The sequence below is a fragment of the Nicotiana attenuata genome, unplaced genomic scaffold (assembly GCF_001879085.1).
Source record: "Nicotiana attenuata strain UT unplaced genomic scaffold, NIATTr2, whole genome shotgun sequence".
NCBI classification, from domain to species: Eukaryota; Viridiplantae; Streptophyta; class Magnoliopsida; order Solanales; family Solanaceae; genus Nicotiana; species Nicotiana attenuata.
Window position 1 is genome coordinate 1,357,770 of NW_017670274.1, and position 19,189 is coordinate 1,376,958.

At 40.9% G+C, this 19,189-nt stretch overlaps 2 protein-coding genes across 2 annotated transcripts; one reads left to right on the forward strand and one right to left on the reverse strand.

Moving 5' to 3' along the window:
• Nucleotides 1–342: 342 nt before the first annotated feature.
• Nucleotides 343–3,397, reverse strand: LOC109237105. The gene is made up of 2 exons (XM_019403367.1): nucleotides 2,967–3,397; nucleotides 343–942 (listed from the first exon to the last, which is right to left on the reverse strand). The coding sequence occupies exons 1-2, from the start codon at nucleotides 3,180–3,182 to the stop codon at nucleotides 706–708; spliced, it is 453 nt and encodes a 150-aa protein (XP_019258912.1). The 5' UTR covers nucleotides 3,183–3,397; the 3' UTR covers nucleotides 343–705.
• A 3,587-nt stretch (nucleotides 3,398–6,984) lies between these two features.
• LOC109237096 lies at nucleotides 6,985–7,449 on the forward strand. The gene has a single exon (XM_019403354.1). The coding sequence runs from the start codon at nucleotides 6,985–6,987 to the stop codon at nucleotides 7,447–7,449; it is 465 nt and encodes a 154-aa protein (XP_019258899.1).
• Nucleotides 7,450–19,189: the final 11,740 nt, after the last annotated feature.

Consider the following 19,189-nt stretch of genomic DNA (forward strand, 5'->3'; position numbering starts at 1 on the left):
TATATATATATATATATATGCGAGAGTACACCATTCTTCGTTTCCTTTTGATCTTTTTGGTACTGTTAGAGCCAGCTATATGCACATAGATTACTAAATTTGCACATACACCCTTATACTAGTACCTTGGTTTCACGAGTGCTCTAGGAAAAATTCCAAGTGTACTGTTCTAAAGCAACCAGAACACGTTTGAAGGGCGTGATGATAAATTCCATCAGAGAAAACGTTGTTTGAAGCATAACTAATGTATCCAAGTATACTATGCATTTCGGCGCAAATAAGATTTTAATCTTCGTGATTGGAATAAGCAAACTATCAAAAAAACCACTACACCGTACAATCTAATGGTTAGAAAAGGAAAATGGAACTCTGCAAAAGTGCTTGTTGGATGTGGTAATTTATGCTCACTAATATTTCTCAACACATACAATGATACAGAAGCTAAAAAGACATGATATTCTTGACAGTTCAATAGTATGTGTATACTGCAAATTTTAAGAGTACAGTTGTGCTATTCCACGTTTCATCACTTCCTGGAACCAGCTTCCCACAAATCAGAGCCAACAGGAAAATGAATCCCCAATCAATACCACCTCATGTAAACAGACTGTTAGTCCTTGAGAAAAACAAAAATATCAAGCTACGTAGCTGCAGTCATTTTAGTGAAACCCCATCTCGATTTCAATAACTACCCAGAGTAAGTCTTCACATCCACTCCAATCTGCCTAGATATTCCACACGATGTTTAATTGTTCCAGAAGCTGAGAGTGCCTGGCTTGTTACCTTCGCAGGCTTTGTACTGTACTTCAACTCAAACCTAGGGAATTTTCTGTGGTTCTCTTCTGTACTAGAAGGTATATCCAGCTGGATCTCATTTAGGAACTCGTCTGCCACATCTCCATCTTCATCTATCCTAAGACGCTTGGCATACCATCTCAATCCCTAAGCATGGATAAAAATGTGAACTATTGAACATGTGCCTCGCAAACTAACAAGTTATTCTAAATTTAAGACAATGAAAGCACAAAACAGGATGCACTCAGCATCATTCAAGAAATCATAGTTATATAAACAAGTTGATCATGATACGGACTGTCAAACAAAGTTGTCATTCTCTCTTCGCCATCCAAGAACATGCACCTTTACTCATATGATTCTAATTGAATCAAGAAACTTAAATACTCATGCTATTTGTAACATTATGAGCTTAACTTTAAGTTTTTGAAACGCAAGGAGAAGAAAATGCACAACCACCAAAGTTTCCAGCAAAGAAGCACAGGCGGGCATTAACAAAACTGCAGCAGGACCCACGGTCTCAAGAAGTTAATTGACTACACCTCAAGTGAAGAAGCCTACAAAAATGTGAATCCTCCTTTAAACAATCTCCCATGTCCTCTGTAACCTAGAAAATCATTTTTTTTACCAGATACCCTTTTCCTATTTCTCAAGTACGTTTTAGAGGGAGAAGAAGGTTGGCTATATAGGAATTTTGAGTATGATAGAGAGCACTAAGAAGTACTAGAAGTTAAAAGAATATGAGGAATAACAAATTAATGAATGAACTCTTCTTTCCGGCTTTCAAATGCTTATCAGATGGGCCACGTAACATCAGAGCTCATACCACAGAAGGTTAATGGAAAGACACCTGATTTTTTTTAATGTCCGAGAAATCAATTTGGAGCCGACTTTTGGGCCAACCGCAGCCTTCATAACTCGGGGATGATTCCCCCCCCCCACACACCCACACCCCACCCCCACCCACCCAATTGAAAGACACCTTATCTCCAGAGTCATCAGTATTTGTTCAATAACAAGCTAGAAGTGAGATCTCCAGAGGACTTCCCCTCCTTATCTCAACAAGTCCCTGGAACTTAGAAACATAGCCACAAACAATACCAGGTCCCGAGAAGAGCGTGTAGGCATATTACAGTATTCAGTGGTACTCTCTGAGTCTGGGTCTAGTGGTTTATGGCTGTATGCACTTCCAATTGCCTACAGGACATGCATTACAAAAGCTTAAAAGAGCATAGAAGCCTTTTAGGTGGCCAGATGCACTCATTTAACATACATTTAGTTGGTAAATCCCCAAAATTGGCCTGCAAGTGCATCCTCCCCAACACCAAACAGTAATTTTCTTAAAGAGGTGGCCACTAGCCATCATAGGTTTTTAGAACTAGAGAATAGTTACATGAGCTATTAAAAGAAAGGAAATGGCAAGAAGTGCAACACATCAGATGTAGGGGTATTTAATGAGAGAGAATACTTATATGGTCGACGCAAAATAGCTTTGAAGGGATTTCATCTTCCTTTTTACCGATAATTGTGGTGTCTGGGCCAGTTTGCGCGTATCTCAACTAATTCCAAGGAGTACCTACATGCTACCTTCCACCTTCACAGGTACTGGGTGGATTTCACTTTCTTTCTTATCACATCCTCTCCTTTTTACTTCTAAGTAATCCTCTTATCCAGAGAAATTGATTGTTAGCTCTATAACAGAATATCTAATTTGAACTTCCACTTGTTCATTCAGAATTTATAAGATAATGTTTTCAACCGCCAAATTTATCACGGTTGAAACGCCATTTCATCTAGATAGTATTGTGGAAGGCAGAAACCATAGAAAAGCACCAAGTTGCGATGGCTTTTAGCACAAGGCACAATTAAAGCATGGATTTCAGTTAAGAAGAGGCAAATGGAGGAAATATATCCATGTGCATATAATTGTATATAATGCAAGAAAAATACTTTCACACAAAAAAAAAACATTTATTTGGAGAAAATTGAAAGAAAAACGCCATGAAGTGAAATATAAGAAGTAAAAATTATGTCAATCAAATTCAACCAATTTTAAGATTCTGATTTAGATGCAACGATGCCTTTTAAGTGTCAAATTTAATGACCAGCTTTCGTCAACTACATTCTAATTTCATATCTTATCACTTTTTTCCCCTTCTCCAGTTAATTACCTGAACGCCGCCATGGCCAGTAGTACAGGCAATAAGGATTGGACCCGGTAGATCTCTGGGAACACCAACTTGAACAGGGACACTGAATCCTTTGCGAAGAGGTACATTATTACTATTTTGAGCTCCTTCACCTACGTTGTCCTCTTCTTCTCTCACTTCTTGCCCTTCGTCCTTTGAAAACCCTAGAAACCCAGCTAATCTCCTAAATATACCCATTCACTTTCTAGTTCTAACTTCTAAGTAGATACACATGCATTTCAAGTACCAGCAACAGCGAATGGCTCACAAATCCACAATCGGCGGCAGATCTTAAGTCTTACGTCTTCGACCTGACTGGTGATCGGCGAATCGCTAAGTACAGATGACGATTATGATGATGAATGATGATGACTAGTTTAGAGGTGCCGCGAGCTGGAAAAAAATGCCTTCTTTTTTCGTCACAACAGTCTGGGAGACACTTGTACTTGTTCCGATTTGTTATCCGGTGCCTACACTCCATAAAGTTTCATCCAAACACTTAACTTAATTAAAACAAGACTTTTAAACACCTCCGGAATCGTGTGATGCTCACTTGCTTGATGTAGATGACAAATCAGCATCCACATCAAATTCTATGCCAAAAATAATATTATTTAACAAAATTTTAATTTCATAAACAAAAAATAAAATAAAAAAGCAAAAAATTAAAATTAAAATTAAAGAAAACCCCTCCTCCCTTCTTCAAACCCGCCCACTCAACCTTCTTAAAAGAATAACCCACCTGTTATGGCTCCTCCACCATGAGTACCACTACTTCCTTCACTCCTCTTTTAAAGAAAGTTATCTATTCATAAAAAATACATGAGCAGAGAATTAAGTCTTTTGAATTTTGACTTATTCCTCTACCCCGATTTGAAAGGGCTGTGAAAAAATTTGAAAGCTAAAACCACCGGGAAAAAATGGAGGAGTCATAGAGAAGGGAAAGAAGGGATGAAGAAAGATGGAGAAAAAGGGGAAGGGAGGGGATCTAAAGAAAGATGACGAGGAAGAGGCGGGGGGTGGGGGGGTTCAGAACGAAGGGGAAGGGACTAAAGAAGAAGAAGAAGAGGAGGGGGCAGAACGAAGGGGAAGAGTCTGAAGAAGAAAGGGGGAAGGGGGGCAGAACGAAGGGGAAAGGGCTGAAGAAGAAGAAGGGGGGGGGGGCAGAACGAACTCTTCATACTAGAATACTGTTAGTATTTTTTATTTATTTATTTATTTATTTTACTTTTTTAATAAAGAGAAATCATCAGCTCACGCATTTAATGGGCGTGTAAGTCACTCATTTTGTCCACTTCAGTCATATCAATGCCACATAAGCTCGGTCAACAGTCAGAAGGGTTTAAAAGTCTTGTTTTGATTAAGTTGAAGTGTCTAGATGAAACTTTATGAAGTGTAGGGATCGGGATGACAAACCGGAACAAGTACAAGTGTCTCCTAGGCTATTCTGCCTTCTTTTTTCACTACCTCAATTAACCACAAAAGATCGGAGAAGGTCATAGACTCATGGTCAATAATTTAGGGGGGTGTTCATGAAAAAACAAAAAATCCAACTGCATAGGGTAAAATATATTTATATTGAATGATCGTGCGAGGAAGTGACATGTGGAGCCGAAGACGGAAGATTGAAACCGAAGGCAACGATCACATTTGTCACCGGAGAGAATATTACTCGTAAAGATGAAATAAATGTTTGCCGCCAGGTAGCATTCAATGAGGAATTTTCTATAGCATTAGTATACGACCCGTTACAAGGAATATGTCATTTATTACCTGTCGTTACACATTCTTCAATGGCCCTCATAATTGACATTAAAGAGGAGCTTGATCCTAGGACTTTGTTCCTTAGGTGCAACTATAAATAATAAGCTCTATTATCATTGTAAAGGCCACGAATTTTCTGACAAACATATGATACTTTCTATTCAAAGCTCAATATAATCTTACCTTCTTGTTTAATAATATCATCGCTATTGTGCCCGGAAGCCCTGCTCCCGGAATTACCATTTCTGCTATTTTATCTCAATGCCAAGCTAAGTATCATTTTTTTATCTAATTCATCTATTATTTCAGGATCAAATTAATTCATTTGTCTATAAACTATGTATAAATTCAATTGTATCATTTTATGGGTAAACAGTATGGCGCCTATCGCGGGGCTTAGACAGTTGTGCAATTAAGTTGGCCCTTGCATTTTTTATTAACGTGTTTGATTATTTGTTTTTAGCAAAAAATTATAGAAAATGGCAGATAATGGTGCTAACAACAAACACAACCTTAAGGCTAAAGGAAATCAGCCTCGGCACGAGGATTCGCTCAGTGATACCCGCAGTGAGGGGAACGAGTCCACTCCGGTCCACGATAGGCGGTACCCGCTACAGATGCGAGAGGCGACACCTGATGATGTTGAAGAAGAACACGTCGTCGAAGCGATAAGGGTGTTGCAGGAGCAACATGAGGCCATCTTAGGTCATATCACACGGCAGGATAAGGTTATGATGGAACTCAAACAGGCGTTATCGGGTGCTTCCAATAACGCGAATGGACGAGGTCCAGTTCCTCTCGATGCTCCCGCAAATCAAATAACGCAGAGGATCGACAACAACACCCCCAAGGGCGAAGTAGGATTCGATGGGGCCGGGGGAAACAGTTTCGGTCATAACAACGAGGGTGATCCCTTCAAAAACGAACTCTTACAGTTTATGAGGGAAGCGAACACCCGCATGGACCAAATCCCGGGCGCACCAACAGTGCTGAAAAGGCCGGACTCAAAGAAGTACACTCAGTTGTCGTAAAACCAAGCTTGGCACCAGAATTGATCCCGAACGATTTAAAATGTTGGATGTACCGAAATATGATGGGACTTCAAATCCTCAAGAGCATATCACCACGTATACAACGGCGGTGAAGGGGAACGATTTAGTTCCCCATGAGATTGAATCAGTGTTGCTGAAGAAATTCGGAGAGACTTTCACGAAGGGAACCTTGACGTGGTATTCGCTTTTGCCCGAGCATTCTATAGACTCCTTCGAGATGCTTGCGGATTCTTTCATTAAGGCCCATGCTGGAGCCAGAAAGGTGCAGGCCTGAAAGGCCGATATATTCAGGATTGCACAAGGAGAGTCCGAGTTGCTGCAGCAATTTGTAACCTGGTTCCAGAAGGAAAGGATGTTGCTCCCGGCCGTTCCAAATGAATGGGCGGCTTAAGCATTCACCAAGGGTTTGAATCCGAGAAGTTTAGATGCTTCCCGAAAGTTGAATGAAAGCTTGCCTGAGTTCCAAGCGACAACTTAGGCGGACGTTCACAATCGGTACGAGTCAAAGATAAGGATCGAGGATGATCAGTTTGGTTTCCCGGCGTCGGTTAAGGGCCTGGAGAAGAATAAAGAGAAATCAAAAGACGATTTCGACACAGATAGACGGTCTTTGAAGAGCCGATTTTTGCCATATGAACGAGCCGAAGGACGCAGCAGAGGCTCCCGGGCGGCAGACAGGTTCGATAGAATAACTGATCGCAGCCGGAGTAAAAGGTCACTACAGGACAAGGAAATGTCAGGTTCTCGAGATCCTTCCTACCCAAACTTTCAGAATACAAATTCAACGTTAGTGTAGTAGAGTTGGTATTGGCTATGAGGAACATTAAAGAAGCACGGTTCACGAAGCCGATGAGATTCGATCCCAGCCAGAGGGATCCTAATTTATGGTGCGAATGATCACCAGACTGGGGACTGCCAGCATCTGCGTGAAGAGGTTGCGACACTGCTGAAAGATGGCTATCTCAGGGAATTCTTAGGTTACCAGGCTAAAAACAATTACGATCGCAATCGTGACAACACAGAGCCCTCAAAAGCAGGAAAAGATCCCTCGCGCCCGACAATCAACATGATTTTGGGTGGCGGGGAGGGGGGACGAGATTAACGGGGTTACCTTTTTGGTGGCAAAAAAGACAAAGGTATTAGTAACCCACAACAAGAGACTCCGGGAAGTAGCTGAAGACGACATGACTTTCACGGAGGAAGACGCGGATGGATTATTGCTACTGCAGAATGACGCATTAGTAATTTCTTTAAATGTATTAGATTTTAAATTCAAACGTGTTCTGGTGGATCCAGGGAGTTCGGCCAATATTATACAATTGAGGGTATTGGAGCAAGCCAAACTCACCGGAAACATCATCCCGGCCACAAAACTCCTCGCCGGGTTTAACCTAGCAAGCGTGACAACTCGAGGGGAGATCTTACTGCCAACGAATGTCGAAGGGGTGATGAAGACGACCCTTTTTAAGGTGATGGGCCGTAATATTATCCTGGGAAGACCATGGTTGCACGAGACGAAGGTTGTCCCGTCAACATATCACCAGTTGCTGAAATTCCCGACTCCCAAGGGAATTAAACAAATAAGAGGTGACCAATCGGCGGCAAGGGAGATGAATGAGATTTTGGCCTCCAGTAGCAAAGGGAAATAGCATGCGGCATAGCAATTGCAGGAACCAGTGCCTACTCCCGAGTCAAGCGAAGTCAACCAGAGGGAAGAGGCATCGGAATCTTATTAGGTTCCAAGGTATTTCCAGGTACCAGAAGAGACGGACTCAACAAAGTCCACAGCGGAAGAGCTTGAGCAAGTCGCATTATTCGAAGAGTTCCCAGAAAGGAAATTCCACTTGAGGGCAGGACTGCACCCCGAACTAAGGTCTGAATTTATTGAATTTCTTAAATTTAACGTTTATTGTTTTTCATGGTCGCATGTGGATATGACAGGTATCCCCCGGAAGTGGTCGTACACAAGCTGAGCTTGGATCCTAGCATCCCTCCGGTAAGACAGAAAAAATGGCCTATTGCCGAGGCTAGAAACGAATTCGTCAAAGAAGAGGTAACTTGCCTACTTGATATCGGTTCAATCCGAGAGGTAAAGTATCTGGAATGGCTAGCTAACGTAGTAATATTACGAAGAAAACTAATAAATTTCACATGTGCGTAGACTATAAGGACTTGAATAAGGCATGTCCAAAGGACTCGTTCCCACTGCTGAACACTGAACAAATGATTGATGCAATGGTCGGGCATGAGTTAATGAGTTTTCTCGATGCTTACTCCGGGTACAACCAAATTAAGATGAACCCGGAGGACCAGGAAAAAACTTTGTTCATAATGAACTTCGGCACATATTGCTATAATGTGATGCCCTTCGGGTTAAAAAACGCCTGAGCCACTTATCAGCGGCTCGTAAACAAAATGTTTGAAAAACATATAGGGAAAACCATGGAAGTTTATGCAGACGATATGCTTGTTAAGTCTTTGAATGCAGGCGATCATCTTAAACACCTACAAGAGACTTTTGACATTCTAAGGAAGCATAATATGAAGCTTAACCCGGAGAAGTGTGCGTTCCGGGTCAGCTACGGCAAGTTCTTGGAATTCCTGGTGTCACAAAGGGGGATTGAGGTCAACCCCGATAAAATCAAAGCCATCGAAGACATCCCGGATCAACTATCAAGCGTAAAAGAGGTTCAAAGACTCACAAGGAGATTGGCCGCTTTGAGCAGGTTCATTTCTTGGTCTTTAGAAAAATGTATCACTTCTTTTCGTTACTCAAGAAGAAGAACAACTTCGAGTGGACCCTGGAATGTCAACAGGCTTTGAGGGATTTGAAAAGATACTTGTCAAGTCCTCCGCTGTTATCGAAGTCGAAGGAAGGCGAAAAGCTGTTAATCTATCCAGCAGTCTCGGAGATAGCAATAAGTGTTGTATTAGTCCGTGAGGATGAGGTACGCAATATCCCATTTATTACGTTAGAAGAATTTTAACGGGAGCAGAAACTCGCTACCCACATTTGAAAAAGTTAGTCTTTGCCCTCGTAGTCACCACTCGGAAGCTAAGGCCTTATTTTCAGTGTCACCCGATAGCTATGGTGACCACCTTCCCCCTACAGAATATCCTTCATAAACCCAAACTTTTGGGTAGATTGGCCAAATGGGGCATCGAAATGAGTGAATTTAACATAGAGTATAAACCTAGGTCTGCGATTAAGTCACAAGTTTTGGCCGACTTTGTGGCCGATTTCAGTTCGGGATTGCGACCTTTGGATACTAAAGAAGTAGTGATGACGTCAGAATCGACATCCGAAGTTTGCACACTATATATGGATGGAGCCTCCAACTAAAAGGATCTGGGCTCGGCATAGTATTAACCACGCCTTCGGGAGAAACCTTAAGGCATGCCATAAGAATGGTTTCATGACTAACAATGAAGAAGTGTATGAAGCTTCGATTGCAGGGCTCGAATTGGCCCGGGGAATAGATTCTGAGGTCACAGAAATCAAATGCGACTCCCAGCTGGTGATAAATCAGGTCTACATGATCTTCGAAGCCAAAAAGGAACGCATGCAGCAATATGCAGTGAAGGTTCAGGCTTTGCTCGCTCGGTTCCGGGAGTGGTCAATCACGCATATCCCGAGGAAGAAAATGCAGAAGCGGACGTATTAGCTAACCTTGGCATGTCAATAGAGATGAGGGGATCGGACTCCGGTACGGTCGTACAGCTTATGCGCTTGGTTCTAGACGTAGATAGCTACTACGAAGTAAATGCGACTAATTTGGTCTGGGACTGGAGGAATGAGATCATTGATTACCTCGAACACGGAAAGTTGCCTAAAGATCCAAAAGCATCCCGGGCGTTGCGCACTAAAGCAGCACGGTATGGTTTCAAATGAGGCCAATTATACAGAAAATCATTCCAAGGCCCGCTGGCCCATGCTTAGGAGCCTTCGAAGATAATTATGTTCTGCGAGAAGTCCACGGAGGGATCTGCGGAAATCATTCGGGCGCAAGCTACTTAGTGCCAAAAACTAATAAGGGCGGGCTACTATTGGCCCCGAATGGTACATCAACATTACGCACAATTGGTACATCAACCAGCAGAACCATTGCACTCAATTTTGTCTCCATGACCGTTCATGAAGTAGGGAATGGATATCGTCGGACCATTGCCACCAGCCCCTGGTACGGTAAGATTTCTTTTGATTTTAACTGACTATTTTCTAAGTGGGTTGAAGCAGGTCCTTATCAGAAGACCGGCGAGCGCGAAGTGGTGGATTTCTTGTGGGAGAACATAATTTGCAGATCTGGGATACCAAAAGAGATAGCCTACGACAACAGGCCACAATTTATAGGAGCAAAGGTCACAAAGTTCCAAGAACACTTGAAGATCAAAAGGATCACATCTTCGCCCTATCATCCAAGCACAAAAGGTCAAGCAGAATCAACGAACAAAGTAATTATACAAAATCTCAAAAAGAGATTGGAAACAACTAAGGAAAATGGCCTGAGGAACTGCCTGGAGTACTATGGGCGCACCGAACAACGACCAAATCAAGCACATGAGAGACTCCTTTCTCCCTTGTGTACGTATTGGTAGAAGTAGGGGAGACTACCCTGAGATACTTCTAGGCAAATGAAGAAGCAAATAATGAAGCAATGTTGGTCAATTTGGAGTTGCTCGGTGAGCGCAAGGACTTGGCGCATATAAGGATGGCAGCTCAAAAGCAGAGAATAGAAAGATATTATAATCGAAGAGACAACCTCGTTATTTCTAAGTGGGAGACTTGGTTTTAAGAAAAGTAACTCAAAGCACCCGGGAACTCAATGCAAGGAAGCTAGGTCCAACATGGGAAGGCCCGTACCGGGTTTCAACTATCGCCGGGAAAGGGTCACACGAGTTGGAGAATCAGGATGGTGAAAAGTTGCCAATCAACTGGAACGTGGCACATCTCAAGAGATACTATTGCTGATGAACATCACCTATACTGAAAGTATGTGCTGCACTATTTTTCCCTTCGTTCAGTTTTTGTCCCAATTGGGTTTTTCTAGCAAGGTTTTGTTGATACCCAATTTTTCCTATAATATTTTCGAAACTATGCTTTGGCATCAATTAACATTTTTTATACAATTTCTGCATTTTGAAATATTTTAACTAATTTCTCCCAGCATTTTATTTATAAAAAGATCACTAATTGTATCACAAATAGTTTTATAATAATTTTTGTGGTTTAATTTTATCATTTGCATTTGTACTAAGTTTCAATTGTTGCACAAATAGCCACTTTTGTATTTTTAGGATGCAATTGCAATTACTTTGCAATTATAGCCTATGCATGCATTATTACATTATTTCACCAAAAAAATAGCCTTTTACATTTTTTAAGTATTAATTAATTATTTTAAAATATTTCCAGGCATGAAAATCATTTTTTTTACGGCCTATTAGTTATTTTTGAAAATTGTTTATCAATTAAATCGGGTATTTAACAAATAGCACCTTTAACCATAATTAAATTCGGACCCATGGCCCAATCAAATACACCCCTAGCCCAATTAAAACCCCAACCCAACTAACCTAACCCAAAACCCTGACCCAATTTTATAACCCGCCCCAGCCAGAACCAATCTTGGCCGTTGATCTCAAGAGATCAACGGTCCAAAGCAAACCTTCCTTTTTTATCTAACCTAACCCCCGAAACCCTAAGCCATTTTTCACCAAACAGCCGTCCTGAAACCCCCTTTCCTCTCCAATTCTCTCTGAGACCTAAACCTAACCCTAGCCGCCGCCACCCAAAACCAGCCCTAATCCATGTGATTCCTACTCGATCTATGGCTTCCCATGGCTGTACGAGGCCTCTACTTGTCTCCTATCTCCCTGGTTGTTCGATTGTGTGGTTTTTGTGGAAGGACCTCGAAGAGATCTGGTCCAGATCTCGTTTAAGGCTCTTCAAGAGTTTGTCCATGGTCTGCGAGTGATTTCCATCGAAGTTTCACGGTTCAAATCCTTGATTCAAAGGCCAGATCCTCTTACCCTTTCTCTTTTCTTCAAGAAACCCATTGTTTGGACTCGAATCCGTTCAGATCTCCGTAGATCGGGAACGATCCTGAGTTCATCGTTGATTTCCTAAAAGTTCCTTTACTTCTTTACTAGTTAATCGATGTCTGAACATTTTTTGTTATATTAGGGTTTGTTTTCTTATTGTTTGTTGGTCGAACCTCTAGGTATCTGAAACATTTAAACTTTCATGGCTACTCTTCTGGGTTCTTTTACTCCTTTACTACTAATCGATTTTTAAACACTATAATACTTCAGGTTTTGACTTCTATGACTTCTGTTTGTTCGAATCTCTGTATGTTGACATGCCTTCAAGTTTTCTTCTTTAAGTGTTTTCAAACTAGGGTTTCATCCCTTTAAGTTTTCTGCAAAAATTCTAAAGTGTTTGACTGTGGTTCTCTTTACTTGTTCAATCCCTAGGGTTTCTGCTTATTTCACTGATTATTTCAATATTTTGCCCGTTATTCATTAGTTCTATCAATTAAAAGGGATTGACTGATTTTATTTGCCTAATTAGGGTTCAAATTATATTTTTTGTCGAGATTGGTACTTCTCTGTGATTTCTTTCCTTATTTGTGACTCATGACGGGTACTACTTGCCTTAATTGGTTTATTAGCCTGATTTATGGGATTTAATTGCTTTAACCGACTCCTAGAGGGTCTTTGATTGATTTATTTACCTTATTGAACCTGTAACTTGGTTGTTAATTGATTCTCCCTAATTTAAGGGGTGCTTTCCTGATTCTGTTGAATTATTTGATTGGGTTTAGCCCCAATTAACTATTTAATTTTACTTGCATACCTTATTTGGAACTCTTAATTATTCTTTGCCTTATTTGTTTTACTCTGCTAAGTACTATATAATCTCCTCATTCTGACTTCTGAAGGGACACAAACATTAGTTCATCAACACTCTCACACTCTCAAAGTTCTCTATTCTCTTCTGTTACTTGTAATCCTTACTAACCCAGCCGGCTGTAAGCCAAGACTGGCTATTTGTACCATCTCTACTCTATTCTCCGTATCCTCTCTTTAACTGGTATGTCCTGAGTCAACTCAAATTTCAAAACTATGTGTTTCTTTGCTGTTTCAATTCGTTAGTTGTGACTTCCAATCCTGTTTATTATTTTACTATTATGCGCTCAATGTGTAATCAGCATGCCTAGATCACTGCCTAACTACTGTCTCACTTAGCATATTGGAGTTTGTTTTGACTAGTATATTTATCCATAAGAATATGTTTACTGTTTAGTATGCCCAATCCTGCCTTGTGATAATTGCATGCATACTGTTTTCTCATTAGCATGTCCAAGCTATATTGCTTGTTTACTGATTCACCCAGCATGTCTTAATTCTGCTTGTTCTATCTGTGATTTGTATTTCCAAACTATGAATGTTTTCATGAAGTGCTTGCCTAGTTTGTTCATCTAAATCTTGCTTACTCTACTTCACTAATAAGATCTTGCTAAGTCATCTAGTCTTAAAAAGTACTCTGATTGTGTGTTCAAGATCTATGTGTTCTCAACATGTCTTTGTTGTAACCTTTGTAATTAACTTATAATTTTTTGAGAAGCTTGTGCATCTATTTGCTTATACATTAGGGTATATTCTATATGTCCCCAAATCGCTTTCTCCCTATATGTAGAGTCCGTTTGCCCAAAAGTGTTTTTGAAGCTGTCTGTTTTATGACTTGCACTCTGATTTCAAAAATGTTCTTCATGTTTTTCTCAAACTGTTTTACCACTCAAACTAGTACTGGTTTCAGAGAATCTCTTCACTCCTAAGACTCTTTTTTATACTGTTTACCAAAAACTCTTTCAAATCATGTCAAGCACTCTCACTTATTCTTGGGTTATTAAGTTCTGCCCCTCTAGTATGTGTACTGCTTAGAGGTCCACGAGACCTCTCCGAACTCTGGCATATCAGGGGTGGCACTTCCACACTGCACACAATCAGTCTTTATATGAGAAAGCTTGGGTGTGAGCACTGCCCGGGATCCTTGAGATCCTTAGGGAACTCTGACACACCTCGACATGAATTGGGCTATGAAATCTTGGGCATTTGCGACTAGTGAAGGCCTGGTACACCAGGATTTGCTTTGGGCCTACTTCAGGCTCCCTATAGCTTAATTTCTATTCTATTTATGTAATTTTTATTCAGTCATTGATTTGTAATAATTATTTGTAAACAGATATTGGGGCGACTAGTGAAAAGGGAGGGTAGTTGTATACTGTGGGTAAAGATGGGTAGATAACATGCCTATAGGGTTCATTTTGTTCAAATGTGTTTGTTAGATAACATGCCTATAGGGTTCATTTCGTTCAAATGTGTTTGTTAGATAACATGCCTATAGGGTTCATTTTGTTCAAGTGTGTTTGTTAGATAACATGCCTATAGGGGTTTCGCTTTGGTCAAATAAATTCTGCTTGCTTCACCTTATATATAATTAGACATCATGACTATAGGATTAAAAATCGGCTTTAAGCATATAAATCATGCCTATAGGATTTAAAATCAGCCTTAATCGTAGAAATCATGCTTGTAGGATCTAAACCAGTTTAATTAGAAATCATGCCTATAGGTTCTGAATCAGTTAATCAATTATCTTACTCGTTTCTTTAATAGTCCTCAACGCTGTGTTAATTAATTAATAGAAAGCATGCCAATAGGATAAAGGACTTCAAAAAATTGTCTTTTTCAGAAATATGACCGCATATACGCACTTAGGCAAGCCTTAGGGCGTTAAATAATCGTGAAACCAGCGCTGTCTATATGTGAAATTATCCAGGTTTAACAAGTTGTAAAACCAGTAGGCAAACTGGCTAGGATCCTGCTACTTCCCTAAAAAACAAACGCTGGATGTTCTGTTTTTTTGTGATATCATGTTCTTAGGATTTCTGAACGTCTTTTGAAAAAGTTGTGTTTTAGACGTGCTGTTTGACTGCCTATATACATGCGGAGGTAAACTGTGAGCCGTCTAAGTGTATGTCCTTATTTGTTTGTCTTATATGTTATTTGCTCGTCGTTTAGATTTTTGCCTTTTTTATAAACCTTAGGCTGTCTAGAACTGTCCAAATTTAGGGGGTCCCAAATTCCTCTAGGACCATAAGAAAGAGATGGGTAGCAGCATGCTTAGAGGTCGTTAATTAAACTCGCTCATATAACCCTAAGGGGTGGGTAATGGGTAGTAAAAGGATATGATGACTGCGCGCTAATGTCACGTGTAGCCCCTCATTGAGGAGTGATTACCGGGCATTGCATGGGTATGATCCTGTAGGCTAATTAACCTAGGACTTCCCTTTCCCAATTCCATATGTGTTTAAATTTTATAAACTTTCTTCTCTTTACATATACATGTGCAAATTGTTCAAATCTCTCTCTTTCTCCCATTACCTGAATCGTACATGTATTTAGAATGTGAAAACATACCTTTATTTGCAAATATGCGTTGAAACTGTTTACTTGTTCAAAATGACTGATTCATATAAGTTAGGCCGAGACCCACCGTTGTGGACCGCGAGGGGTGCCTAACACCTTCCCCTCAAGGTTATTTCGAGCCCTTATCCTAATCTCTGGTAATGCAACTAGTTACATGAGTTAATTACTTTAGGTGCCCTAACGCACCATAACCCGTTAAGTGGCGACTCTTCAAAACACCCAATTCCCAAAAGGAAACGAGTCGATTCCCCATGAATGTCGAAACCCGGACTTTCTCCGCGAGGAGGAAAAAAGGGGGCGCGATAGGTTTTCAATTAGGCAGCAACAGGAAGCATACTACGAAGATTTCAACATCAGCAATAAGAACTTCTAATAATAAGGCACATAAGTGAAGAACCACTTGGACGGTTAGATAATCTTTTGCTCTGGGAATTTATGTTTGCTATCGAACAAAGATTATCCGACCATTTACAAGTGCAAGCCACTAGGGATCGTTAGATAATCTTTGGCTCGATAGCATAAATTCCTAAGCGGGAGTGAAGTTTGGTACCAAACTGTAGATTATCTAGCAATTCATTAGTGGAATCCTCGAAGGTGTACAACTTCCAGTGTTGGAACATTCATTCTTCGCATTCGAACACTAGGGGGTGATATTAGGATACGGCAACAACAACTGCCGCTTCGACCGAAATACGAAACCCGGAAATATAGTTATATCATCGGGATCGGGGATTGCGCAGCCAGCCCCGTAGAAACAAGTTGTACAAATTAGCCACAAGAAATGGCAATGTCTTTTTAGCACAACGAATGCTTAATCCTTTTATTTCTATCTTGTTTCTTGTTTGAACGGTGAATTGGTTTTGTCATTTGAAAGTTAAACAAGTACTTCAAATACAAGTGGCGTAATGAACAGGAGACGTCCTCTTTAAGAGCACCGTAAACATAAGAGGGCCCTCTCTTATGAAAACCCTCATGTTAAAGGGTTGATTTTGGAAGAACTTATGCCCAGTCCAAATGCTTTTGGCGCAAAATTCACCCGAAGCCTTGCACAAAAAGACGCAAAAAGCAAACTTGCGCAAATACTTAAACGAAAAAAGACACAAGAAGAAAACTTGCGCAAATACTTAAACAAAAAAAAGACGCCAAGATTAAACTTGCATAATGTTTAAACGAAAGCGCGCAGAAATGAAAATTCACGCAACGATTAAGCAAAAAGTGTTTTTATTTACAACGAATATGCCAAACAGCACAAGGACAAAAGTTGGAAAGAAATCAAAAGCTAAGTTGCTGCATCTCCGGAACCCGGAGGAAGAGAAGCATCCGCGCCCCCATGATAAGGAGATATATCCGCCGCCGGTTCGATATCTTGGCCTTCGTCATTTTGGCCCTCAGCATCGTCACCTTCCAGTTCCTCTTCAGTTCCCGATAACTCATAATTGGAACCAGAAGAATCAGTAGCATCGGGCCAGTCGGAAGACCTCTTTTTGTAGCTAACTCCAGCTCAAGGGCCTTAGCGATCTTAGTGTCAAAGTCTAGACACCCGCTTTGGCCTCCTCCAAGGTGTTTTTCCTCATTCTATACATAAAATGCGTTTTCTCAACAATGAGGGAAGCCGCTCGACGCCGAAGTTCTTCTTTAAGTTGGACAACCTCGGCATAAAGATTTTCTCGCATGGATCTAACGGCGCGGAGGATGACATCGAGGTCATGGACCGTAGAGCTGAAAAGTCTATTATGCTCAATGATCTTCTTATACTTTTCCTCCAAATGGGCATACTTCACCCCGGCAGCAGCAAGCTCTTCGGTTTTGGAGTTCAAGGCCGCTTCCAAATTATTTAATCTTTCAGCGGAGGCAGCCTCACGATCAGATGCAGCAAGAACAACATTATGGACTTCAGCCCGTTTGGCCCTAGACTCTTCAAATTGAACCCTCAACGGGGCGATCTCTTGGCTAAGGGTCTCTACTTCTTGCTCAATTTGCTGCAACCGAGCCTCTAATGTAACAGTCTTAGCAGCTTTAGTTTCCAGTTCTGAGACGTGAGTAGCAGTCTGGTCCCGCTCGGCCAAAAGTTGATCCCGCTCAGACGTAAGTTCCTCTTTATCTCGAATCAACATTTGGAGGCCCTCGGAAGCAAGAAAATTGGCATGTGGAATAAAAAACGCAAACTCACAATATTACTATATCAAATATAGAAGTAATAACGAAGGAAATAAAGAATATACCGTTGCGGCGTTATGCATAAAGTTGTTTAACAAGCATTCTCCCGAGAGAGCTTTTATATTTTCCCGAAGACAAAGGCTTCAGATTGTTAGCAAGCTCCACCAGCTGGGACAGTACATTGCATCCGGTAGAGACCGAAAGAGTAACACTCCTCCTCCTTTGCGGATCTTCTTAGGGGGCGGCATAATTTTGCCCCAAATTCCCATGAACTGGGGAGGGGAACATCATCTTCTCGGACAGATGCGACCTGTGGAGATGAAGTAGTGGTTGCTGGTTGAAGAGTAGGTGAAGAAGGAGCTGAAGCTGATGGTGTTGAAAGGTGAGAAGCAGCCGCGGCAAACGCAGTGCTAGTTGTTGGTTGCTCGTCAACCAAAGACGGTGGGGGCCTGATACATAGCCTCACGGTACCGGACGCAGCGATTGGGATCGGGCAACGGGAGTTGGCATTTTCTACCATCTCAAACTCCCCAGAGCGCTGAGGAAATTTCTCTTCAAAGTCTTTAGTTGTGACAAGACTTCTGGGGGTGATGGTTGATCGGCTCCAACCCTGCAGCACTATATAATAGCGAGGAGTGGTCGATGCAGCTTTTACCCGAAAGGTCGGGATCGATATCCACAGGGAGTTAATATTGGTTGGGAGTTGGGATTCTATCTAATCTAGCTATGCGTGTTGCTTTTAATTGCACTTCTAACCATGCTTGGATTTGTTTCTATTCTACGTTTAATGCTATTGATTGCTGAAAATAATCTAAGTATAATGTTTTTGTAAGAGTTTTCTCAATTGATAAAAAAGCACTAAGGAAGTGACTTACACCTAGGCGAGTATCTAATGGGATCTAGAAGTTAGGACAAGTTTGTTATGATTGGGGTCATAATATAACCATCACACATAAGTGCTCACCCTATACCTCTCGGTAGTTTGAGTGACTTTTCCCGATTTGACTTTCTCAAGTCCAAATGGGTATTCATGCATAACAAATGATATTGGCTCAAGTCGGGTATTACTATCTCTAGATTAAACCTTTAATTGGGGCTATCAATCTTTTGAATGCTCCCCAATTCCTTGTTAGCCTAATTTTCCTAGACTTAATCTCTCTTTCTCAAGAAGAGTCTAAGTCATCAAGGCACGAATCAGTATTTGCAACCACCAATTCTACAATTAAAGAATGAATTAAGCTAAATATCACTAACCTAGAAATAAATAAGCCCTAAAATTGAAGACCCACTAAATACCCACACTAGGGTTGGGACACAACCCTAGTTAATGGGTTTAGCTACTGATAATTGATCGCTGCCAACTCCACACTACTATAAAGTAGGAAGAGAGAGTCGCAATAGCTTTTACCCGATATGAGGGTCGGGATCGAATTCCTCAGAGAGCTAGAAATTGGAGCTGGGTATCTATATAGACTAGAGTCGTGTAATTGTTCTAAATGTCATTTCCAACATTTTTGGGTTTTTCAATTATAAACTACTATTATCAAACTACTAATTGAAACTAGATTATGCTACGAAATAATTGCTAAGGTTGTATCTAATGGGAAGAAGGGCACTAGGGTCATGACTTCACCTAGGTGGCTAATTGACGGGTATATGTTACTAAGGTTCGACATAATTGGGGCTTATGCTATAACCGTTGCACAATTTTACCCATTCTCACACCTCTCGGTAGAGAGA